Raw genomic sequence first — 26,324 nt, forward strand, 5'->3', positions numbered from 1 at the left:
TGGACGCATAAGACAAGTGGACAAAAAGGGCGCCCCATTCACTCCCATTATAAATATCGTTTAATGGGCGCCGAACAGGGAAAAAAAGGCGCCGGAGATTATTAACGTTTTACAAATGGCGCCCGGAGATTTTTAAGGTTTTATAACTGTGCTTGTGATGATTTAACTTTACAAAATGAGCCCGTGACGAATAACGTTTATAAAGATACTTAACATATTTATCCTGTTTAATTAAAACATGATTTAACATTTTAACCCTAACTGTTTGTAAAACATTATTATTCACAAAATAAAGCGATCAGTACGTAACGTAAATTGTAATATATTTTTTTACAATCACTATTTGTAAAACATTTCTAAAACATTATTATCCACCCCAAAAAAATTTAAATTTGTTTTATTTAAATTTTTTATTTATTAATGTTTGTAAAACAATATTATCCATAGGGGGTCTTAAGTTTAGGCACCACCAGGGGGGTCTTAGGTTTAGGCACCACCATGGGGGTCTAGGGGTTAGGGATAGGTACAGGGAGGGTTCTGTGTGAGAGTAGGGTTAGGTATAGTTTTAGTACAATTTTAATTATACTAATCAACAGTTATTATGAATGTACTTATATTAATATCATTGTTATAAACAATATTTTCACATTTTATTATTATAATAATAAACGATAAATCAAGATTAGATTATCCATAACAATATATAATTATAGAGTAACCAAGCAGCTCAGGGTGACCCAAACTACTAGGAATGTATAGGGGGATGAAAGGAACCAAAAAGCCCTCCTACTAAAAAAGCAAAGCTTGGTGTAATTGCCTTCTTAAAACAGAAGGAAATTTGCAATAATTCAGTTATAAATGAACATTTGTGGTTACCCACAATGCACACCTACTAAATATGCAAATTATCCCTTTCCGCCCTTGTTAAGCCAAGCAAGCATCCAGAACCGCTGATTTATAGCAAGCCTATAGCTTTAAGTTTTACACAGCCATATCAAACCCACATGTAGACAGCCTGTTTCGGACTTTTGGTCCTCATCAGTACATGGCAGGGATTGATAAGGCTGTATGAAATAGGGCTTGGTCGAGTACAACAGAGTAACCAAGCAGCTCAGGGTGACCCAAACTACTAGGAATGTATAGGGGGATGAAAGGAACCAAAAAGCCCTCCTACTAAAAAAGCAAAGCTTGGTGTAATTGCCTTCTTAATATAATTATATATAATTATAATGTTTAAACAAATTACTGTTTTTTTAACAAACGTAATTATAAGTTTCAGTTTAGAAACAGGGAAGATTAACGTTTTAAGAATTGCCGATTTCATACACATTATTTAATGATTTATAAATTCTTAAAACACTATTTGTAAACGAAATTCTACACAATATTTTTATAAACAATAATACTGCTTATCGTTTACACCACGCGCCCTTTTTTCCCCGACGCCCTTTTTTGATGTACGCACTAAATACTCCCCCATTTATACTAAATATTTATACTAAATACTCCCCCATTTATACTAAATATTTATACTAAATACGCCCCCATTTATACTAAATACTCCCCCATTTATACTAAACATTTATACTAAATACTCCCCCATTTATACTAAATACTCCCCCATTTATACTAAATACTCCCCCATTTATACTAAATACTCCCCCATTTATACTAAATACTCCCCCATTTATACTAAATACTTATACTAAATACTCCCCCATTTATACATAATACTCCCCCATTTATACTAAATAGTTATGCTAAATACTCCCCCATTTATACTAAATACCAGTGGCGTAGAGATAACTATAGCAGACAGAGCGGTGCTATGGGGCCCGTATCGGCAGGTCACTACTTTTTTTTTTAAAAAATATAAATTTATTATTCCTTCTCCCTCCCCCCCCCCCCCCTTAAGCATCTGCCACCTCCCCACCCCCCAGACTCCCTCACAACTTCAAACAGCAGGGATGGTGAGGGGGGACTATTTTCCCACCATCCTGCTGCTGGCGCATGAATACACCCTGGCCACCCGACAATTAATCTGTAGTTCCGGGCTGGCCAGGAAGAAGTAGCTCGGTACCGCTACTGCAGTACAGAAGTGATGCCCTTAGCTCAGTAAGTGATGCCATGCTATGTCGCCCGCCCAGTCCGACCTCCGCACCAGAGAAGATGAGTGTTGCACTGCTGTTGCCTAGGGCTGCCTTGAAGGGTCCACTGACTGCACGCCTGTAAGTATGAGTTGAGGGCAGGGACCACTGGCTATCAGCCTACTACTATTGCACACAGGCTGACAGCTGCTGCTCTCCCACTGCAGCAGTGGCAATAGGCAGGCAGGCACTCACTCACCTCTACCTTGTTCCAGGCGATGCAGGTCCTCAGTCTCCAGAGAGAGAGAGAGAGAGAGAGAGAGAGAGAGAGAGAGAGAGAGAGAGAGAGAGAGAGAGAGATTTTTTTTTTTTTTGGGGGGGGGGGGGGGGGACATCTAGCTACATACTGGGGTGGTCTTGCAGATCTATTATACTGTGTGTTTTGGGGGGTAGAAGACACATTTAGCTATTATACTGTGGTGGAAAGGGGTCTGGGGGGCACAGATCTACTATATGCACTATACTATATAATATTACTGACACCTCCAGTATTACTGATGGTTGATACTCTATGCCTGTACTGAAAGTAAATTAGCTGCTCTGTGTGCTGATCTCTGCTACCTCCAGTATGAACATTGTACATATACTTTAAGCTGGGTCTACACGTAGCGATCCGGCGGCTTGATGAGCCGCCGCATCGCCTCTTCCGCATCCCAGCTGCGTCCCCGCTCGCCTGTGTATGCGTCGGATTTGATCCCCCCTCGTCCCCGCCGGCGCTGCTAATCTTCCGCTCGATTCCCTGCCATTGTCCGCTCGTGGGGAACGAGCAGGTTATCTGCGGCAGCGAAAACTGACCTGTTGGATCTTATCAATCGAGCCGCATGAGCAGCTGGATTGATAAGACACATCGCCCCGTTTAGACGGGGCTTTAGGTAGCAGAGATCGGCACACACTGCAGCTAGATTACTATCAGTACAGGCACAGAGTAATAGCTTACATACTCTATGCCTGTACTGATAGCAATTTTAGCTCCAGTGTCTGCTTATCCATGCCACCTACAGTATGTGCAGTATAAGCTGGTACTTTGTACCTGTACTGATAGTAAACTACCTGCAGTGTGTGCTGATCTCTGCTACCCCCTGTATGTACAGTATAAGCTGTTACTCTGTGCCTGTACTGATAGTAAACTAGCTTCAGTGTGCACTGATCTCTGCTATCTCCAGTATGTACAGTATAAGCTGATACCCTGTGCCTGTGTGATAGTAAACCAGTTGCAGTGTGTATTGATCTCTGCTACATCCAGTATAAGCTGAACTGTTACTCTCAGCCTGTACTGATAGTAAACTAGCTGCAGTGTCTGCTGATCTCTGCTACCTCCAGTATGTTCATTATAAGCTGTTAATCTGTGCCTGTACTGATAGTAAAATAGCTGCAGGGTGTGCTGATCTCTGCTATCTCCAGTATGTACAGTATAAGTTGCTACTCTGTACCTGTACTGGTAGTAAACTAGCTGCAGTGTGTATCGATCTATGCTACCTCCAGTATGTACACCATAAGCTGTTAATCTGTGCCTGTACTGATAGTAAAATAGCTGCAGGGTGTGCTGATCTCTGCTATCTCCAGTATGTACAGTATAAGATGCTACTCTGTGCCTGTATTGGTAGTAAACTAAATGCAGTGTGTATTGATCTCTGCTACCTCCAGTATAAGCTGTTTCTCTGAGCCTGTACTGATAGTAAACTAGCTGGAGCATGTGCTGATCTCTGCGATCTCCAGGATATACAGTATAAGCGGTTACTCTGTGTCTGTACTGATAGTAGACTAGCTGCAGTGTGTGCTGATCTGCTAATATTGGCTATAACAGGAAAATTGGGCACCTAAAAAAAAAAAAAAAAAAAATAGTCACCTCTAAAGTGGCAACTACAAATAGCGGGCACCACTGGCCCCTACTGTGAGGCACCCACTATTTTTTTTTCCGGCCACAAATATTTTCTGTTGTAGCCACTATTCACAGCTATTAACATGAGAGCTATTGCAGCACCCAAATGCATTGGGGCACAGGAGGACCACTGGCGGGGAGAGGATACTCTAGAAGAACAAGGGAATTACCAGGCTACTGGGGGGAAAGCTACAGGGACACAAAGGGAACCATTGGCAGGGAGATAAAGTACTCATTCACATCTTCGGTTGTGGATTTAGGGAGGGTTAGTTGGGCTGGGGAAGAATGGGGTGGGGTCGATTAAGTCGGGGGGGGGGGGGGCAACCACAACATTTGCTATGGGGCCCAGTCAATTGTAGCTACGCCCCTGCTAAATACTCCCCCATTTATACTAAATACTCCCCCATTTATACTACCGTATTTTTCGGACTATAAGTCCGGAGCGGACTATAAGACGCACCTAGGTTTAGAGGGCAAAAATCAGGAGAAAAAAAAATAACTACTAAACCTGGTGCGTCTATGGTCCAGGGGCATCTTATGGGTCCTTTTCCTTCCAAACTTTAGTCTTTAGCTAAGCTACACTGACTTCCCAGCTACACTAGCCCCTGCTGCTCCAATAACTACCCTACATTAACCCTTATTGACCCACCAGCTACACTAACTACTCACTCATGCTGCCCCATTACCTACATTATACTTACTGCTGCCCACCAAAACCTACACTAAGCTACAATGCCCCCACTACCTACACTAAGCCACAATGCCCTCACTATCTACACTAAACTACAATGCCACCCAAACTTCACTAAACTACAGGCCCCCACTACCTACACTGAACTACAATGCCCCCACTACCTACACTGAACTACAATGCTCACACTACCTACACTAAGCTGCAATGCCCACACTACCTACACTAAGCTACAATGCCTACCCCATAGTACCTACACTAAGTTGCAATGTCCTCACTACCTACACTAAGTCACAATGCCTGCCCCCACCACAATGCCTGCCCCCACTATTTACACGATATGCATGTTTCATACTTACCAATACTAGGGGAGAGGCATGCTGCTGTTCATCCTGAGCTAATGGGGATGGTGTCCTGGGTCCCCTGCAGTCCGGTCCATTCGTGCTGAAAGAACTAGAGTCATGTGGGCAACTCCAGCTGATGGCCCACGTGACTCAGAGCTTCTAATGTCCTTCACCGCTGATGCCCTGTAGAGGGGGATAGTGATACAGGGCCACCAATGTCCTCCAACCCCGATGTCCTCCACCCTCCAGCTGGTGGTAGAAAAGCAGGGACATCGCTGGTGCCAGATGCCTTCCGAAGCCACTGCAAGTACCGGAGTCACGTGGGCAGCTCCAGCTGATGGCCCATGGGACCCGGAGCCGCCAATGTCCGCTGCTGCCGATGTCCTCCGGATGCCGGTAGTGACTCAGAGTCACTGATGTCTTCCGTCGCCGATGTTCCATCCTCCAGCTGGCAGTAGGAAAGCAGGGACATCGCTGGTGCAAGATGCCTTCCGAAGCCACTGCAAGTATCGGAGTCACGTGGGCAGCTCCAGCTGATGGCCCATGTGACTAGGAGCCGCTAATGTCCGCCGCCGCCGATTTCCTCCGGGTGGGGGTAGCGACTAACAGCCACCAATGTCCTCTGCCACTGATTTCCTCCTGCCGGGGCCTTTGCAGTTACTGAAAGAACATAGTCAATGCCGCTCCACGCCAGCCATCAAGTCGGATAACACAGGGCGCTCAGAGAGCAAGAGTGCCTGCCGCTCAGCTGCGTGGGAGGAGGGTGAATTGGAGGAGGAGAGCCGATGCATTGTGAATGCAGGAAGCAAGATGCAGGACTCTGAGGGCTTTCAGTACCTCCTGCACCTGCTTCTGGGGGACCTCATTTCTGCACATTCGGACTATAAGACGCAGTGACTTTTTCCCCCCACTTCTGAATGATTGCTTAACCTTCCTGGCGGTAAGCCCGAGCTCAGCTCGGCTATATCGCACAATTTTTTTTTATTACACGCAGCTAGCACTTTGCTAGCTGCATGCAGTGCCCGATCGCCGACGCTCCACGCCGATTCACCTCGCAATGCCGCCCCCCCTCCCAGACCCCATTCGCAGCCTGGCCAATCAGTGCCAGGCAGCGCTGAGGGGTGGATCGGGACTCCCTTTGACGTCACTATGTCGATGACGCCATGGCGACGGGGGAAGCCCTAATGGAAATCCCGTCTAGAACGGGATTTCCTGATGGGCCTGATCGCCGGAGGTGATCGGAAGGGGTAGGGGGATGCCGCAGCTCAGCGGCTGTCATGTAGCTAGCCTACAAAAATTTTAAAAAATAGTGCTGCGCTGCCCCCTGGCGGTTTTAATTGACCGCCAGGAGGGTTAAACAGTGCTCCGTGGGATGCTCAAGGCTTTGGAAATATTTTTGTAGCCTAAGCCTGCTTTAAATTTCTCAATAGCTTTATCCCTGACCTGTCTGGTGTGTTCTTTGGACTTAATAGTGTTGTTGCTCCCAATATTCTCTTAAACAACCTCTGAGGCTGTCACAGAGCAGCTGTATTTGTACTGACATTAGATTACACACAGGTGCACTCTATTTAGTCATTAGCACTCATCAGGCAATGTCTATGGGCAACGGACTGCACTCAGACCAAAGGGGGCTGAATAATTACGCACACCCCACTTTGCAGTTATTTACTTGTAAAAAATGTTTGGAATCATATAGGATTTTCATTCAACTTCTCACAGGTACATCACTTTGTATTGGTCTTTCTCGTGAAATTCCAATAAAATGGATTCATGTTTGTGGCAGTAATATGAAAAAATGTGGAAAACTTCATGGGGGCCGAATACTTTTGCAAGCCACTGTACCAGTCTGTGCATACCTGTAAACTGCGCCTGTTGCACATTGTTGTACCAGCAGTCACTGCAACCTGTTCACTGCACCTGTGTAACCGTACATTGTATTAGTGAAGTTAGTGCATACCTATCACTTCATCCCCCCCCAATATGGACAACACAAGAGGCAGAGGCAGGCCACCTGGCCATTGTGTGGGGGAATTCTGAAGAAGGGCGGCCAAGCATCCTCCTCTCCCCCAGAGCCCTTGTCCAATGCATGGAAAAGGTATTCTTCCCCGCCTCCGGTGCCCCAGGAGAAGCATAAGAAGTCCCGTTTGCAGTTTGCCACAAGCCATGTGGGGGACACAGAAAACATGTGGAAGAATGCTCTCGGTCAGATGAGACCAAAATGGAACTTTTGGGCCAAAATGCAAAACGCTATGTGTGGCGGAAAACTAACACTGCACATCACTCTGAACACACCATCCCCACTGACAAATATGGTGGTGGCAGCACCATGCTCTGGGGGTGCTTCTCTTCAGCAGGGACAGGGAAGCTGGTCAGAGTTGATAGGAAGATGGATGGAGCCAAATACATGGCAATCTTGGAAGAAAACCTCTTGGATTCTGCAAAAGACTTGACTGGGGCGGAAGTTCACCTTCCAGCAGGACAACGACCCTAAATATAAAGCCAGGGCAACAATAGAATGGTTTAAAACAAAACATATTTCAAGTGTTAGAATAGCCCAGTCGAAGTCCAGATCTAAATCCAATTGAGAATCTGTGGCAAGATCTGAAAACTGCGGTTCACAAACTCTGTCCATCTAATCTGACTGAGCTGGAGCGGTTTTGCAAAGAAGAATGGGCAAGGATTTCAGTCTCTAGATGTGCAAAGCTGGTAGAGACATACCCTAAAAGACTGGCAGCTGTAATTGCAGCAAAAGGTGGTTCTACAAAGTATTGACTCAGGGGGCTGAATAATTACGCACATCCCACTTTGCAGTTATTTGTAAAAAAATGTTTGGAATCCTGTATGATTTTTGTTCCACTTCTCACGTGTACACCACTTTGAATTGGTCTTTCATGTGGAAGTCCAATAAAATTGATTCATGCTTGTGGCAGTAATGTTACAAAATGTGGAAAACTTCGAGGGGGCTGAATACTTTTGCAAGCCACTGTATATAAAACAGCATGCACTCACACAGGTGCAGTGAACAGGTATGCAGTGACTGGTATTACAAATGTGCAGCTGTCACACACACACACGTACCGCGAACAGGTGCAGTGACACTGCATGCGGTCATGTAGGTAGGTGCACTGAATAATAACAGGTGGGTATGCAGTGATTCTAATACAAATGTGCAGCTACCTGTCACACACACACACACACACAACAGGTACCCTGAACAGGTGCGGTCACGTAGATGGGAAGGTAGGTAGATGGACTGACCAACAACAACAGGTGGGTATGCAGTGATTGTTATTACACATGTGCAGCTTCCTGTCACACACACAGGTAGTCATTGAAAGTGCTGGGCCTGGCAGTGGCACAGTAGGAATTACCAAGGCTGTGTATGGAACACACACACACACACACACACACACACACGGATCACAAGAGCAACATTAGCTCTAAAAAGAGCTGTTGGGGAGTGCTTTTTAGCAATAAGTAAAAGCAAGGAGCAAGCTAACAAGCCTAACACAAGAGCCTAACTAAGATTTTCCTTATGTCAGCAGGTTCTTCTCTCCCTTCTCTAATTACTGCAGCCACACGAGTGAGTGAAATGGCTGCCTTTTATATGGGGGGGGGGGGCTCCAGGAGGGAGTGTAGCCTGATTGGCAACCCTGTGCCTGCTGACTGTGATGTAGAGGGTCAAAGTTGGCCCTAATGATGTAATATAGGGGGCGGGTCGAACCACCATAAAGTTCGCTTTCGATTGAGAAAGCGAAGCACCGAAGTTCACACGAATAAGTCCGCATGCGAACCATTCGGGCCATCTCTACCTGATAGAAGGATGAGGCCCTCAGTGGAGGCAGGTGGTAGTACACAGTACAGGCAGTATTCAGGAGAGTCCAGGTCACAGGCAATGGTCAATCCAGGCAGCAAGCAATAGTATCCAGGTAACAAGCAAGGTCGGTTCAGGCAACAAACAAGAATGGTCAGTAACAAGCCAAGGGTCAGACAATAATTCAGCAATCAGGATTCAGAGCGCGCAACCCAGCAACTAGCCACAGCTATGCTCATCATGGGCGATGACTGGGAGCACTCAGGAAGTGTAGCCACCCTGGCGTTAAATTTCCCCAGGATTTCTGTGCAAAAAGTGGTTCAATTCATTTCAAATAATTTTCAAGTTTTTTTTTTGTAATCAATTTTTTTTTAATATTGAAATCAATATAGGTTATTGTATTGAATTAAATTTGAAAAAAAAAAATAACTGTTTGCAGCGAGATGTTGATGACGCTGTGTGACCCTGGTGTCATCAACGCCGATCGGCGGGGGACATGAAGCAAAATCCGCCAAGGGACATGGAAGAAGGCACCGAGGAAGCTATCAGAGGCACGCAACGGGGGATCAGCACGCCAATGGTAAGTATAAGTCCCAGATGTGTAGCCAGGTGTAAAGTTTTGCCAGATGTATAGGTAGGCAGATATTCAGCCAGAAGTATAGGTAGCCAGATGTTTTACCAGATGTATAGGTAGCCAGGTGGAGCCAGATGTATAGGTAGGCAGATATTCAGCCAGAAGTATAGGTAGCCAGGTGGAGCCAGATGTATAGGTAGCCAGGTGTCTCACCCTCCCCCGATCCCCCCCAGGGTGGGGGGGGGGGAAGAGATCCCCCTTCTATGCAGGCTGGTGGCCGGGTGTCTCCCTTCTGTGCAGGGGGGGGGGGGGGGGGGAGATCCCCCTTCTATGTGGGCTGTTCGGGGACTCCCCCTTCTGTGCAAGGGGGGGGTTCCCTTCTGTGCGGGCGAGCTGTGGGTGGTTCCTCCCTCTTCCTCCCTCCGGATCCCACGTGCGTCCCCCCTTTCCCCCCCCCCCTCTCCTGATCTCCCAGCCTCCCCGGTATCCAGCCCTACACTACTCACCCGAGGGCGGTCTCCTGCACCGGCCGTGATTGGCACCCTCCTCCTCCATCGCTGAAGTCTCGTGTTCTGTGTAATTACAGTACGAGGCTTGGTGACGTCACCAAGCCGCGTACTGTAATTACACAGACCGGGACTTCAGCGATGGAGGAGGAGGGTGCCAATCACGGCCGGCGCAGGATACAGCCCTCGGGTGAGTAGTGTAGGGCTGGACACCGGGGAGGCTAGGAGATCTGGAGGAGGGGGGTATGGGGGACGCACGTGGGATCCGGAGGGAGGAAGAGGGAAGAGCCACCCAAAGCCTGCCCAGAAAGGGACCCCCCCCCCGCACAGGAGGGGGGAGTCCTCGAACAGCCCACATAGAAGGGGGATCTCCCCCCCTGCACAGAAGGGGGACACCTGTCCACCAGCCCGCATAGAAGCGGGATCTCACCCCCCTGCACAGAAGGGAGACATCCGGCCAACCCCTCCGCACAGAAGGGGAATCCCTGCACAGCCCCGCACATTCTCTGCACCGCCGGCTGCACAGAGATTCCCCAGAGTGGCTGGATGCTAGTTCTGCATGCTGAGGGTAGCACAGATCGCTACCCACAGTGTGCTTACAGGCATCCAGCCACTCTGGGGAATCCCTCTGATGAGGGAAAAGTAGAGCCGGCGGGGCAGAGAAACAGGAAATCTCCCTGGCAGTATTTACGAGCCTAGCTCGTCATTACCACTTTCAGCATGTTTCTGCTGGACGAACCAGGCTCGTCATTACCTCCAGGGTGGTTAAATACAACTTTCATCCATTCAGTGGCTGGCCACACTCCGCACATCCAATCAGAACACACAGCGGTGACCTACCTAGGTGTCAGCTGCAGCGTCAGCCGACACGGCTCTGTCAGCTGACTATGGTTTACCTTTGCGGAGGGCGTACTAAGAACGCACCCTCTGCCCATCAGGATGTGCGGCCTGCGTTCCAGCAACCGCATCATCAATGGGGAACCATTGCTGAGACCCGGAAATAGTTTTAGCCCAGGTCTCGGCATTATCACCAGTAGACACATGCAAGTTCCTTACAGTATTCTTTTCCGGGTCAAAAAGAGTTCACTTCCTGACTTGTGTCACAGGAAGTGAAAACCCAAAATCACTCTGCAAAAGCGCTTAGAAAAGCGCATTACAAAAAATTGCATGCGCAGGTAAGCACTAAAAATATTTGTGCACAAAATTACAAAATGCTGGCATCAGTGATTGCATTTCTAGATGTGAACAACAGAACAAGGCCTAAAAGTTCGCTGCAGAGCCATACAACTGAGCACACAAATGAAGTACTCCACTTTCAGAGCTTTCTGCTAGTAGGCTCTGATTGCTGCTGGAATTTTTTTTTTTTAAATAAAATCCCCTATTTATTTTTTTCCCCCGCCAGCCAATCACAGCCATCAGCATCAACCTATGAGAGTTAATCGCTCTCTGAGCCTCTCCAGGGAACAACCAAGTAGATTGCAGCACTGTACAATGTAAATAGACAGCGGTTTTGCTAACAGTCTAATAGCGGGTGATTGTCACTGTTTGAATAACGGATCTCCACTCTCATCAGTCTAACAGGGATGCGCGTGCATCGGTGCGCACGATCCCTTGCAAAACCCTGCCCCAGGACTTGACTCCTTTCGGTGTAAGGCGGTTCTGGGGCTGCCACCCTCCTGATGCCTATCGGCGTTAGGCGGTAGGGATGGAGTTAAAAGCAAAGCCCCAATGCATAGTATAATCAGCTTTCCTGTGCCCGCGCCGGTATTCAATCCACCGGTCCCCCGCCCCAGCTAATTTTCGAGTTGGTGGGCCACTGCCCCTGTGTGGTGCTGGATGTACACATCCTTGTTCGTGCTCTCGTTGTCGGGAGTGTCCTGTGCAGGCGCAGCAGAGGTTTTTTCATACTGAGCCAGCGCAGGATGCTTCAGAGGATAGGAGCACAAATAAGGACATGCGGGCAGCACTGCGCAGGCTCAATGGCCTGCCGACTCCTTAGCCGGCGAAAATTTAATTTAGCCACAGCGGGGGAGCAGAGGATCGTTGAGGACGGCTGCAGGGGGCTAGTAGAACCTCCAGGTAAGTAAAATTTTTTTCACAGTTTAGGTTCCCTTTAAAGCGGAATATAACCCTGCATTTCAACTTTGCTCTAAAACATTATTTACAGCATATTATATTCAAAAAGCATTTTTTTTTTTTTTACTAGACCAGCATTGGAAGGGTTAAACACAGAGGTTTTAAGTGGAGAGATATGCAGACGTTCAGATAGTTACATTCTATTTAGTTATATGTATATATTTAGAAATGTTACACACTCTTTGGCTGTCCTCCAACTCCTTCTCAGTGAGAGAGATGAGTCACATTCAACACTTAGATACACTTATGTAAACAAAATGTATATCTCAAGTTCGGATGCGTCTGCAGTTCTCTCTAGGAACTTTAAAGCCCTGTGTAACCCTTCCAATGCTGGTCTAGTAAAAAAAAAAAATGCTGGTTGCATATAATATACTGTAAATAATGTTTTAGAGCAAAGTTGAAATGCAGGGTTATATTCTGCTTTAAGGAGAATTCTCACTATTCTCAAGGGAATTTCTCTTTGTTTGAGAAAATCAATTTCAATGTTACAATAGGAAAAAAAATTTAAATGCAGTTTGACAAAATATATTTACCACCCATCGGTATTGAAAATTTACATATATCACCATAAAAAAAAAAGTTAATATCCTGCCAGGGTTTCATACAGAATGACTAACAGGGAGCCCCAGGGCAAGTCAATTTACCAGCAATGCTTTGGGATTGTTGAGCAGCTGCAATACTGCTGGATAAGAATCCCTGGCAAATGTACTGTATTTTTGTCTTGGGATAAACTAATAATGTGGGTGGGTGTGTCTTCATAGGGAATGAATGCTGCAGCAAAGAGCGTGTGGTGACATTTTTGTGCATTACAAGGTCACTTTAAAGTGACATTTCCCTTCCTTTTAAACGTGACACTGAAGCGTACACAATAAAAAAAAAAAAAAAAAACACACTTATGATATTTTCATTTTCAGTACTATAGCTTTTTTTTCTGCATCATTCTCTAATATTTACAGTTTACAAATCATACTCTATATTTTGATGAAACAGAGCAGCAATAATGACCCTTTGAACTTCCTGGCAAAAAAAAAAAAAAATAAAAAAAAATTCAACACCCCTTAACCAGTTCACTCCCAAGGGTTTTTACCGGACCAGAGCAATTTTCACATGTCAGTGCTTCTCCCTTTTATTCCCTAATAACTTTATTACTACTTATCACAAGAAAATTATCTATACCTCGTTTTTTTGCCACCAATTAGGCTTTCTGTGGGTAGTACATTTTGCTAAGAATTTTTTTATTCTAAAATGCGTTTTAATGGGAAAAATAAGAAAATAATGTAAAAAAAAAAAAACTAAATTTCTCAGTTTTTGGCCATTATAGTTTTAAAATTAAACGTTCTCCTGTGAAAAAAAAAACCTGACATTTAGCCAGTTGTCCTGATTATTAAACCATTCAAATTATGTCCCTACCACAATGTCAGGCAACATATATTTTTTCAAAACATAGGTTTTAGTTCTCAGTTTTTTTTTGTCCAATCCATAATTACAAGCCCCTATGTAGTAAAGTATATTATATACTTTTTTTTTTTTTTGGGGGGGGGGGGGGGGACTTTGGAAGTGTAAGTTATTAATTGTATTAATAGTGCGTGTGCGTGTGCTTTTACTTTTTGGCCACAAAATAGCGCTAGTGAACACTCCCATTATAGGAAGTGTTCACTCCCCCCCCCTCCCCAACATTTAAAGGGGAACTGAAGTAAGAGGTATAAGGAGGCTGCCATATTTATTTCCTTTTAATCAATACAAGTTGCCTGGCAGCCCTGCTGGTCTATTTCTCTCTAGAGATGTAGCGAACAGTTCGCCGGCGAATAGTTCCAGGCGAACTTTTGCGGAAGTTCGATTCGCCCCATAATGCTCTATGGAGCAAAAAACTTTGACCCTCTACATCACAGTCAGCAGGCACATTGTTGCCAAACACACTGCTCTCACTGCTGGAGGCCCGCCCCCCCCTTCCTCCCTCCTCCAAGCAAGGTCCTTATGCCATTTGACTCACTTGTCTGCCTACACTAATTAGTTAAGGTACAGCTGCTTCCCTCCACCCTCCTACCTCCTACCGGAGGGAGGAGGGTCTCATCTACCAGGGAATTACATTATTTCAAAAGCCAGCTTACATACCGTGGCTGGGAATTGAACCCAGGGCTCAGTGCATGGTAGGTAACTAACATATCCATTATACCACCAACACTACTAGCCAAAACTAGTCCAAGCTCCAAACTCAATTCAAGAGAAAAATTAGACAAGCAAAGCAGAAGGTCATAACAGATATACATAAGCACAATTCTAATCTGAGGCGTGAGGTCCTTGGTCTCGACACCCGGGAACTGGTCTAAAGTATAACAGATTAATGACACAGCAATCCTAAGCTTGGTTGTGAGGTCCTTGGTCTCAACACTCTGGAACTGGTCTAGAGTATAACAGAGTATAAACAAAGGTAATCTGGATAAGTGTGAATTCCCAGCTCCTGCTGGTTCTAACACACTGTAAGATCTGACTGAGGTCTGAGTGCTCACACGTTAGTATTCGCAATGGCAGACAACCAGCAACTGAAAGGCAAGATCTATATATACTCCAACGCTGCTCAGCCCCGCCCCCAGCCGCTCAGCCAATCAGGAGTTTCGCTGGGATCAGCTGATCGTCCGGATCAGCTGATCCCTCGCCTGTTGGCATAAAGGTCCTGTCCTCTAGCGCGTGTGCTCGTGTGTAACTCTCCCTCCGTGTGCACTAGAAGGCCCAGACAAACCAGACATGTCGCTGTGCGGAAACCGCCGGTCTGAACACGGAGACAGCCGCCCCGCCGCCAGACCGCGTGGTGGCATCTCCGCCATTCATTGCAGTAGTGTTGGTGGTGGCAAGGCCATGCCTGGCAACATATCCTTAAGCAGTGGCTGGATGGTGTAATGGTTAAGGGCTCTGCCTCTGACACAGGAGACCAGGGTTCGAATCTCGGCTCTGTCTGCTCAGTAAGCCAGCACCTATTCAGTAGGAGACCTTAGGCAAGTCTTCCTAACACTGCTACTGCCTATAGAGCGTGCCCTAGTGGCTGCAGCTCTGGTGCTTTTAGTCCGCCAGGAGAAAAGCACGATATAAATGTTATTGGTCTTGTTTTGTCTAATTTTTCTTTTGGATTGAGCATAAATTGTTCATGCTAGGCTAGCTTTAGCTAGAAGTGTTGGTGGTATAATGGATATGTTAGTTACCTACCATGCACTGAAACCTGGGTTCAATCCCCAGCCACGGTATGTAAGCTGGCTTTTGAAATACTGGAATTCCCTGGCAGATGAGACCCTCCTCCCTCCGGTAGGAGGGAGGAGGGGATGGGTAGAAGGGTAGAAGGGTAGAAGGGGAGGAGGGTGGTCCAGGTATTAGAACTCTTGAAACATGTTTTCTATCATTTTTTAAGCCAGTAGAAATTTTTGTAAATTTTGAAGTTCGCATCCCCATTGAAGTCTATTGCGGGGTTCGCGAACCGAAAATCGGAGGTTCGCGACATCTCTATTTCATCTCCAGTAGTTTCTGAATAACACCAGTAACAAGCATGCAGCTAATTTTGTCAGATCTGACTTTAAAGTCTAAAACACCTGATCTGCTGCATGCTTGTTCAAGGTCTATGGCTGATAGTATTAGAGGCAGAGGATCAGCAGGGCTGCCAGGCAACTGGTATTGCTTAAAAGGAAATAAACATGGCAGCCTCCATATACCTCTCTCTTCAGTTCCAGTTTAACTACACTGTGACTGTGTCCTGTTTTATGAATGAACGTGGCCGCTGATCGCAGTCACGTCCATTCATTCCAGGCATTGCGATTGGGTAGAGGACCGTTCGCTCCTCTTCCCCAATCCCTGAACACGGAATCCTGATGGAAATTGCATCACCTGTGTAGTGGCGGCGGGAACGAGCAACATATTAAAATGCAATGTTGCCGTTAACATTAAGTGGTTAAACAAGAAACAGTGAGAGACAGGTTGAGGTAAGTGCTTCAGAAAACAGCACTGTAGCTGACCCAAACATCAGAGAGCTCAGAGAGGCTCTTTTGCATAGATAACTGGAGTTTAACACTTCCTGTACTGGAAATTATATGAGACTCATATGTGCCATATTTTTTAGCAGTACTGTATCATCAGTTTATTTTCACTTCAGATTCCCTTTAAGAGGGCTGGGAAAACATGAATGGCTCTGAGGCAGAATATGCTGGCACAATATAACTATGGAAGAGTAAAAAATCCTATACAGCAGTGGTCCCCAACCTTTTTTGACCCAAGGACCGCTTCAGCATCAGGTTTTCCAAGGACCGGGCGGATGCAAACGTATGCGGGGGACGGGGTGTTATTGCACGGGGGTCCGGGCTTGGTCTACAGGCAGGGTCATTACATAAAGAAGTCCTGGGAACACCAGCTCTACCTAACCACTATCTTTATCACGGTCAGCACTTTGGAAAAGAGCTCTTTGCACTGCACTGGGGCTGATGCAGAAAGTACATTTGGTGTGACAGGTGGTGTAAAGGGGAGTACTGCCTGGGCTTCCTTATCTACTGGCACAGTCATTTTCTACCCTCATCTGCCTCCCCTCACTTTTACCCTTCCCTCTAACCCACAGGCCCTTAACCCTCCTCCCCACACTCACTTCACCCTTTCCTCCTCCCTACACCCACTTCACTTCTCCCCACACTCACGTTTACCCTTCCATTCTTCTTCCCACTCTAGTTTCCAGCATCAGCTACTCACCTCCGGTGGCTGGCAAAAGACCAGAGCGCCCAAGTCATCCTCACTGCTGCCACCTGGTATCCATACAGACGGAAAGCATGCTGCATTACAAATAGACACTAGGTGGCAGCAGTAACAATGGCTGCAGACGGCTCTTCTCTATAGCTTCCGCCAAACTTCAGTAGCACTTCTCTGTGCAATGTGATGACAGACAGCTCAGAACAGCTTGCAACCCGGTATAGGGCCGCGGCCCGGGGGTTGGGGACCCCAGTATTCCAGTGGTGACAGCCCACTTATGTTATAAATCCGTCATCTTAACACTCACCCGATTGAATGGAATCCGGATCATGTAGAGGCAGCTTACACTGGGAGGGTAAAGAGAAGGATTGCTTTCTGAACTAATAGTACCACTGGAGCCAGTTACCAAAATTCTGCAGAGACCTAAAACAATATTTGTATTTAATCCAGTTCCTAAGCAATACAAACAAATGTATCATGACATTACAAATATGGATGTTGTGGCTAGGAATGAAAACCTCCATGTCATCAAGTGAGCAATGTGGCAGATAAGGTAAACCGAGGCACCAACAGGATAAAAATTGTTAAAAACTTTAAAAATTTCTAGGGAGGCAGTGGTGGACTTACCTCCCTGAAGCAGACATAAAACTGTCGATTTTCAAACGCATACACATTTATTCACATACTCCAGAATACAATGAAACGCGTTTCACAGGTATAATCCTGCTTCCTTAGGCAATAACAGGGAGGAGTATATAACAGTAGTGTCGCGTGGCAACTCTAGGCGCCTCTGAGTTGCCACGCGACTATACTGTTATATACTCCTCCCTGTTATTGCCTGAGGAAGCAGGTGTGAGGAAACGCGGAAAAGCCGCCACTAGTACTCAAAGTGAGGCGGCTGATTCCGCGTTCAACATGGCAGCTAGTGCGCAGTCGGAGCGCGGAGAAACCGCCGCATGCCCAGACAACAGGGCGGCGGATTCCGCGTCCGACGCGGCAGGTAGCACGCATAGGCCTACTCTTGTCAGTAATGCGGAATGCGGAGAAAACGCCGCATGCACTGACAGCGGTGCGGCGGATTCCGCATTCAACACAGCAGGAACATTACAACACATGTCTGGTGTGGCTGGGACTTAAAGTCCACACTGGTTCAGGAGGACGTGCGCGCAGAGAGGCAGGGCCTTTATGACAGTCAGGAGGGAGTCAGCTGACCAAGCCGGTCAGCTGACAATTTCAGCAACTTCCATTGGTCTAGCACTTAGGGGAGGCGCTAGAGAGCGCTGGTGTATATATACTGGGTGCTGGTCATTTCTCTGGTGTCTGGCGTTGCGATCACTACGTGGTAGCACTCAGACCTTGTCAGTATCTGTGTTTATTAGACAGTTTCGTAGGTGTTGATCACGGAGCTCACACCTTAGCCTAGGAATTGTATTATTATCTGTGTTATTATCTAGACCAGTTTCCAAGGTGTTGATGGCCAAGGAACTCACACCTTAGTCTTGGAATTCTGTACCATCTGTATCATTATTATTATTATCTAGTCTAGTTCCAGGAGTGTTGAGAATCTAGGAGCTCACACTCAAGCCTAGGCATTGTTGATTATCTGTTATGACTTTCTGCTTTCCTGAACATTCTTCTGATCTCCGATTCTGTACCTTTGTCATTCTGATACTCTGTTGCCAATCGCTGCTGGTCTAAGGATTCTGCCCCTGTATACTGTCTCTGTACTTTATCTGTCCGTGTGTTAACGGCCTGGCCTGTCTGACCTCGAGAACTCTCTCTCCTGTTAAGAGATAGTTCGCAGATCTGTCGGTGACACTTCCTCATTGGTGTCACTCACGTTCTGTCCTTCCCACTCTCAGCCTAGCTCCGCCCCTTGGGGAGCTTCAGACCTGAGAAAGGAACCTGATCTCAAGCAGTAGCTCCCACTGTTTAGCACCCTTCTCCCGGGTGCTCTCCTCAAAGTACTACTGTTGCACCAAACACTTATCACTCAGGTGTCCAGAGGTTAGAGATATATCTGATTATCGGTGATACTGCAGATCATCAATAATCGGGTATATATCTGTATTCTCGGTGATACTGCAGATCACCGGTAATCAGACCCTCTCTGTGTTACACCGATCGTTACAGCAGGATTATACCTGCGAAACGCATTGCATTGTATTCTGGAGTATGTGAATAAATTTGTTGGGAGTTTGAAAATCAAAAGTTTTATGTCTGCTTCAGGGGAGGTAAGTCCACCACTGCCTCCCTAGAAATTTTAAAGTTTTTAACAATTTTTATCCTGTTGGCGCCTCTGTTTACCTTATCTGTGATACATAAGTCCACCCCCGGTGGAGGGGTGCTATACACTATATCTTCCGATCTACAGAGAGCGACATCTTAATCCTGAATGGGGACAGGTCTTAATCTCCCCTCCTGCATGTACAGTGGTTGCCTATACGGTGACCCTGGTTTGTGAGTATTACTATTTACTTACTTTCATTTGCCTTTGATTATACATACTACACTATATCAGGCTCTCTGTTTTCCCTTTATTTAAGTGAGCAATGTGGTTTTGAGTCCACATATAGAAGCTAACTATGCTGGCATGCCTACACAAACACAGGATAGAATACAGTTTTGAATGGGATGGTCAGAGCGCTCACTGGCAAGGATGCTGAATACTACAACGTTCATTTTTGGCCTGGATATAGGAATATCAAGAAGAAGATGTGTATCAATGTTCAGGTGGACTTTTGAGTAGGGATCATCAATTAGATGTAAAAAACTGAGTGGATGCAGGCAGGATTTACATCACAAACAGGAGTCTATAAGCACAGATGTCCTGGCATTAGACTTTGCCCACCATGAACATACAAACCCCAGTCGAACTGCAGTGTGCTGGCTCGCCAAGCTGTCACTTCTCCCGTTCTTCCCTTGCCTGTCATAGGTAGCTACAGGTGCCCCCAAGTATTAGGTAGCCAGAGGTACCCTCAAAATGAAGTAGCTAGTGGTGCCCCGACTGAAGGGAGACCTTGTCAATGGAATGCCAAGAGTTGGGCGAGAAACCTCTCATTTGCTCTCTGCCAAGGCCTCTGTATAGGGAGGTAGGCACTAGGAGAGGGGAGTGAGCTGTCTTTCCTCCATCAGGTGCCTGTAGGCAATTGCCTACAGTGCCTTATGGTAAATCAGGCCCTGGATGCAGGATTCTGTAAGATTTGTATGCATATTTATGCAGCTTGAAAATGGACCAATCCAATTCCACCAAGGTTTAACTTGATTGGTCCATTTTCAAGCAGCATACATTTGAATACATTTACCTAATCCTGTAATTTAGAATTAATTGCATCTCACCGACTATCCCTACTGTTGAAGAGTTAAAGCTGAAAAAGCTTGTAGCGTCACCTCCAGCTTAGAATGTTGTGACCCTTAACAGGCCAGAGTTGCTGAAAGTGTGAAGCAATGGGTAACCGTTCTGAGGCTCAGATCTCAAGTAGGAATAAGCACACATGGTTATCTGCTTATTGTGATAATAAATTACAGCTTATTGGGGCTAGCTATGGATAATTGTCAAAGAAAGAGGATCAGCAGGACTGCTAGGCAACTGGTATTGCTTAAAAAGAAATCAATATGGCAGCCTCCACATACCTCTCGCTACAGTTAACCTTTAAAGTGGATCCGAGATATAAAAACTAACTATAACAAGTAACTTGTCTATATATCTTATCTAAAGTTTAGATAGTTTACACAGCATATCTAGTTGCAAACAGCTTCAAAAAGTTTATGATTATTTATTCCTGTGATACAATAAGGGCAGTCATGTTCTGTTTGTCACATTGTCATAGGCCGAGGGCTGGAGATGCTATCAGCTTGCCTGTGTGTAAATTAAGTCCCCTCTCCTCCTCCTCTCTGCCTCTGAAATCAATGGCTAGTAACCTCCTCCTCCTGCCCAGACTGAGCTCCCATAAGCCCTTGCTACAGTGCCAAGGCACAAAAGGAGCTCTGGGCAAGGCTTGTTTAGTTTATAGGGAATTAGAGTATTAAAACAAAACAAAAAGTATTTGGCTTGAGGAATGCCCTATAAACTATATAAAAAGAACATGAATTATGCAATGAGTAAAAGTTTATCTCGGATCTACTTTAAGTAGAGGGAAGGGAAGGCCCTGGGCAGCATAGTGACTTCCCATTCCTCTGTATGGCCTGTCACCAACACCATCCCAGGTTGTTGATAGTACTCCGAACTGCTCTTCAGAACTCTTCGTTCAATCTTCGGAACTACTTGCATTCACGAGTAGTTCCAAAAATGAGCAAATCTGTCCTACGTATATGTGAGTTCAGACTTGCGCATGCATGGTACAGAGGTGCTCTTCCAAGGAGCTACTCAGGGATGCAAGTAGTTCCAAAGGTTATCAGGGGAATTTGGAAGAAGTATTCAACCAAGAAAGTCAAATGGGTACATCCAGGGATGGCCCTGGAACGACATTCCTAAAACAGAAAGGCTCTATGCTATCCAGAGCTTCCCTCTTCTTAGTCAAGTATCAAGTCTGTAGTGAGATTCCTCACCTCAGGTTCACTTTAAAAAGTATACTGAAGTGAGGAACTCCCTTCACATGAGATACATATGAAGTAGAGGGTAGGGATACCATAGAGCCACCCCAGTCCTCGGTCTGTCCTGTTATTTCTGCATTGTCCCTAGTTGATGTTATTCAACCTTTTAGCACCCTTCAGGAAGCATTTGGAACTACTTGCATTCACGAGTACGGTAGTTCTCAAGGCGAGAGCTTCCATACCATGCATGCGTGATTCCGGGCTTGCACATGTGCAGTGTGGATGTGTTCGTCTTTGGACTACTCAGGGCCAAAGACCTAGCAGGACAAGTAACTTCAACTGGGGACAGCGTATTAGGAATTGGAATTGCATTATATTTGCATGCAAACCAGAATTATTAACATATCACTGACCATCTATTTAGCATTAAGTTGCATAGAAAAAGGCAAGATAGTTTGCACTTACTGCAGTTGTATAGCTTATTGAGTTTAATAATATCCAGAGGGCTAACTCCAACATGCTGTCCAATGTTCGCTGCGGGGTCCAATATAGGAACAACGGTTTCTTTTCCATCAACACTGTACTCAGATCTAGGGCAACATAGAAATTGATTTAGGTTTCTTATACATTGCTGCTCACTGCAGCCGAAAAGTCACACCGCATGTTGAGACTGAAGAAAAAAAAAACATGACTAACATGTGCCTGCTAGTGCACTTCTAGGAGTTACAGGGTAACACTGTAGCTTGCGTGTCAACTCTGCGCCCCCAGAGCCCCACACAGCAAGCAGCGTGATAATAGCCACTGTGATGAGCAGCAGCGGGGGATGAGTTCCATGAGGTGGTAAAGTGTAAAAGAGACTCAAAATGTATGGCGCGTACACACACTGAATCTTGATTAGCTACTGACTGGCCATTTTTTACAACTTTCATATGGGAGAACAGCTGACAAGGTTTTAATAAAGTTGTGAAAATACAGCAGTGATTGGAGATGCTACCAACAGACAAATAACAAAAACTTGAAGCTTTGTCAGGAGATTCAGTCACAATAGATTGAATAATCAGGAGAGAGTAAAAGAGTCAAAATGCTTATTCCAGTTTGCATGTAGATGTTAGTAGCTTAGAACTGGTCATTAAAATGCAGTCCGCTCTCTGAGAGTCCCCCACAAGAACCATAATTAGGCAGGGTTTCCCAAAATAATATTAGGCAGCCTGCACCCCTATTAACATAATTAAGCAGATTTACCCCCCCCCCCATCCCCCACACCTATAGATGCAGTGTGTACCCCCCAAAGTTATGTACAGTGGTGTCCCACCATAAAACAATTAGGCAGCATGTACATCCAGGGTCGGACTGGGACAATGGGGGCCCACCAAAGAAAATTCAACCTGGGGCCTACACATCCCATGGTTGCGGTGAAAAAAGGGTGTGACCATGCACCGGAAGGTGGGCGTGGTCATGATGCATTATGGACAGGGCCAAATGTACATGATCTTAGCAGCATTGTAATTCAGAGACACTGCTGCCCAGCAAAACTTTGCATAAAGTATAAATTAAATATAAAGCAATGTCCTACTTTGCAGAGGTTGCGACCGCATCGGGGCCCTTGGGCCAAAAGGGCCCTGAATAGCCTTCCCTCAGTATTACCTCTATTGGTCCTGTGCTCATAATAATCACTTCTATAGATACTTTGAACAGTGGTAATCATTAACAAGCTATTTCCCATCCCCTTCTTGCACCTCTGACACTGTAGTTGCCATTGGCAGGTTTTGGTGTGTCGTTTCAATTGTTATGTATAGAGTGCTTGGGGGGCCCCATTGTAAAACTTGCATCGAGGCCTACAGCTCCTTAGCTACGCCACTGCTCTCAGCATGAGTGATTACAGCACTAAGAAGAGAATTTTTGTGCTGCAGGCAGCAATTGGAGCTCTGTCAGACAAGGAGTGGGGGGCCCACCAGAGACCAGGAGGGGGGGGGGGGGGCCCACCGAGGGAAAAAACTGTACTACTGTGGCCCAGTCCGACCCTGACTACTACTAGGGTGTACTACTACCAGTTATATACAGTAAATATTGGATTGAGTTAGCTTACTTTAAATTGCAGTGCTGTTACAGTGTGACAGACAGTGTGCGCTCCTGTCACTCCGTTAGTTGAAGTTGTACTACTACTACGATCTACTACTACTACTACTACTAGTGTGTATTACTACCAGTTACTGTATGTATAGTAGTAGTACAACTTCAAGTAACGGAGTGACAGGAGCACACTGTCTGTCACACACTGACTGACTAACAGCAGCACTGCACTAAATGAAGCTAACGCAGTAGTAGTAGTAGTAGTAGTAGTAGTAGTAGTAGTAGTAGTAGTAGTAGTACTCTAACAACTAACTACACAATAAGACAGGGGCGTTTCTAGGGTCCTTGGAGATCGGGGGCACCTGTGGGCACTAGGTGGGGGGTACATGCAGCAAAAATGGGCGTGGTCATGTGTTAAGTGGGCGTGGTCATGGGTGGGGCCAAATGTACATGAACTTAGCAGCGGTGTAAGCTACAGATATGGGGCCTGCCCATCGAAATATTGGATGGAGCCCCCTGTCCTTTATTTAGATAATTTACAATCAGTATAGGCATCGATCAAAGATGTATACGCACATACAATTTTAATTGGTCAATCACTGACCAATTTTACCACCCCCTGTGCAGTAATTGGGCCAGACAGACAATGAATTTGATGAACAGAGCTAAAATTGGCTAATCAAAATTGTATGTGTGTACCAGGCTTTATAGCTAATACTGTACATGCTGAAAATAGCAGGGATCAGCATACAATACAGCTGGTTTACAATCCGTAAAGGCACAGAGTAACACCTTATACTGTACACACTGGAGGTAGATCAGCACACAGTGTAGCCACTAGAGAACAGTTTATACTGTACATACTGTAGGCAGCAGAGATCAGCACACTGCAGCTAGCGCTCAGAAAAAAATATGAGGGTCACGTTGTACGGCGCGCTTGGCGTGCTGCACCGAAAAATGGATGGGCAATGGACCAAAATGTGGGTGTGGTAACGGGTGGAGACAAATTTACATGAACCTAGCAATGGTGGGACATTAGATTAGGACAGTGGTGGTGAACTTTTTGAAGGCCGAGTGCCCACTGCAACCCAAAGGTCACTTATCTATCGCAAAGTGGCAACAGCAATTTAAACTAAATACTGTACAAACGTTTTAACTCATACATGAACATTATGGAAAATCCAAGTTGAAAATAAACTGCGAAGATAAACAATTTCATCCATCCTACTCCTGAAAAATGTATTCAATTTTTTTAGAACCTCAGAGTTTTATTTTCTGTTTTAAAAAGCTAAAAAAAGTAGGTTTAATGCTATTGTCTCATATGATGAGGATTCAGCTTTTCCCATAGTCTCGCAGTTAGCAATCATGTGACCCCCCAACAAGACAAATTAACCAATCGTGAGGCCCCCAACAAGACAAATTTAGCAATCGTGAGGCCCCCAACAAATCATGCGGCTCCCAACAAGACAAATTCAGCAGTCATGAGGCACATAAATAGACAGCATTTCACATAAATAGGCAGAATATGGTAGACACCTCTCACCTGGCTTCTGAATTCTCCTCTACTGGTTCTGTGCCTGGCAATACTGTTTTGGGCAGGATTAGGGATGATGTGTGGGCTGAAAGGCCTGGCAGTGATGCTGTGGCTGGGTTGGCTGGCGGTGATGCTGTGACCAGGCTGGCGGTAATGCTGGGCTGTTGAAGTAAATGCTGGCCTGACTGGTGGTGATGCTGTGGCCTTTTTGACAGTGATTCTGGGCTGGTTGGCTGGTGGTGATGCTGGGCTGGCTGGCCTGGATAGTTAAGGTAGTGACAGGCACTCCCCAGGTTAGGTAGTGAGTGACAGGCACTCCCCAGGTTAGGTAGTGAGTGACAGGGACCACCAGGTTAGGTAGTGAGTGACAGGGACCACCAGGTTAGGTAGTGAGTGACAGGGACCACCAGGTTAGGTAGTGAGTGACAGGGACCACCAGGTTAGGTAGTGAGTGACAGGGACCACCAGGTTAGGTAGTGAGTGACAGGGACCACCATTTAGATAGTGAGTGACAGGGACCACCAGGTTAGGTAGTGAGTGACAGGGACCACCAGGTTAGGTAGTGAGTGACAGGGACCACCAGGTTAGGCAGTGAGTGACAGGGACCACCAGGTTAGGCAGTGAGTGATAGGGGCCCCCATTTAGATAGTGACAGGGACCACCATTTAGGTAGTGAGTGACAGGTGCACCCAGGTTGGGAAGTGACAGGAGCCCCCTGGCCGCCGCTTCCCCCCCTCACCTCTCACAGCCAGCAGCGGCCATCAGACCTCGATCAGCGGGCGACCCGACCAGATAAAGCTGGCGCCGGGCGCACCATGCTGTACATGCGGAAGTGATGTCACTTCCGCATATCAGCGGTGTCTGCTAGGTCCTAGCACCCGCTCTATCTGGTCGCCCGCTGATCAAGGTCTGACGCTCTGGCAGTGGGGACAGTCGGGGGGCAACGGCGGTCAGGAGGGGACAGCAGGCACCCCTGGGGATTAGATCGGGGCACCCCAGGACAGATTGGGGGCACGTGCCCCCCAAAATAGGGCTAGCGACGCCCCTGATCCTTAATAACTTACAATACAAGCTATACTGTAGCTAAGGCTGGCAGCAGGCCCTAACCTAGCCTAGCAGCTGCAGCACTAAGTCTGACTGTCACACTGACTAAAATCAAAATACAAGCTAGCTAACTAAAAAACAAAATACTGGTGTAGTACAGGTGCTTAGGAGCAAAAACACTAGGTTTTTAACTGTAATAACGCACTTGCTTAGCCAACAGCACTGGAGATATCTCTCAGTGAGCAGTAATAAGCAAGGACAAGATTCTCGTCAAGGCGCCAGCTTTATATACTGGAGGGGCTGGCCAGGGTTCCCCTCTGTGATTGGTTGCTAGGGCTT

At 46.2% G+C, this 26,324-nt stretch overlaps 1 protein-coding gene across 3 annotated transcripts in view; it reads right to left on the reverse strand.

Annotated features, from left to right (window-relative positions):
* LOC137537607 (embryonic protein UVS.2-like) overlaps positions 1–26,324 on the reverse strand; it is a 242,693-nt gene that overhangs the window by 173,234 nt on the left and 43,135 nt on the right. For all 3 annotated transcript variants that reach the window (XM_068259491.1, XM_068259490.1, XM_068259492.1), the window contains exons 5-6: positions 21,803–21,927; positions 17,112–17,227 (exon numbers count right to left, since the gene is read on the reverse strand). In XM_068259491.1, coding sequence (XP_068115592.1) covers positions 17,112–17,227; positions 21,803–21,927 — 241 coding nt within the window. The remainder of the gene's footprint in view (positions 1–17,111; positions 17,228–21,802; positions 21,928–26,324) is intronic.

The sequence above is a fragment of the Hyperolius riggenbachi genome, chromosome 11 (genome assembly GCF_040937935.1).
Source record: "Hyperolius riggenbachi isolate aHypRig1 chromosome 11, aHypRig1.pri, whole genome shotgun sequence".
In the NCBI taxonomy this organism is placed as follows: Eukaryota; Metazoa; Chordata; class Amphibia; order Anura; family Hyperoliidae; genus Hyperolius; species Hyperolius riggenbachi.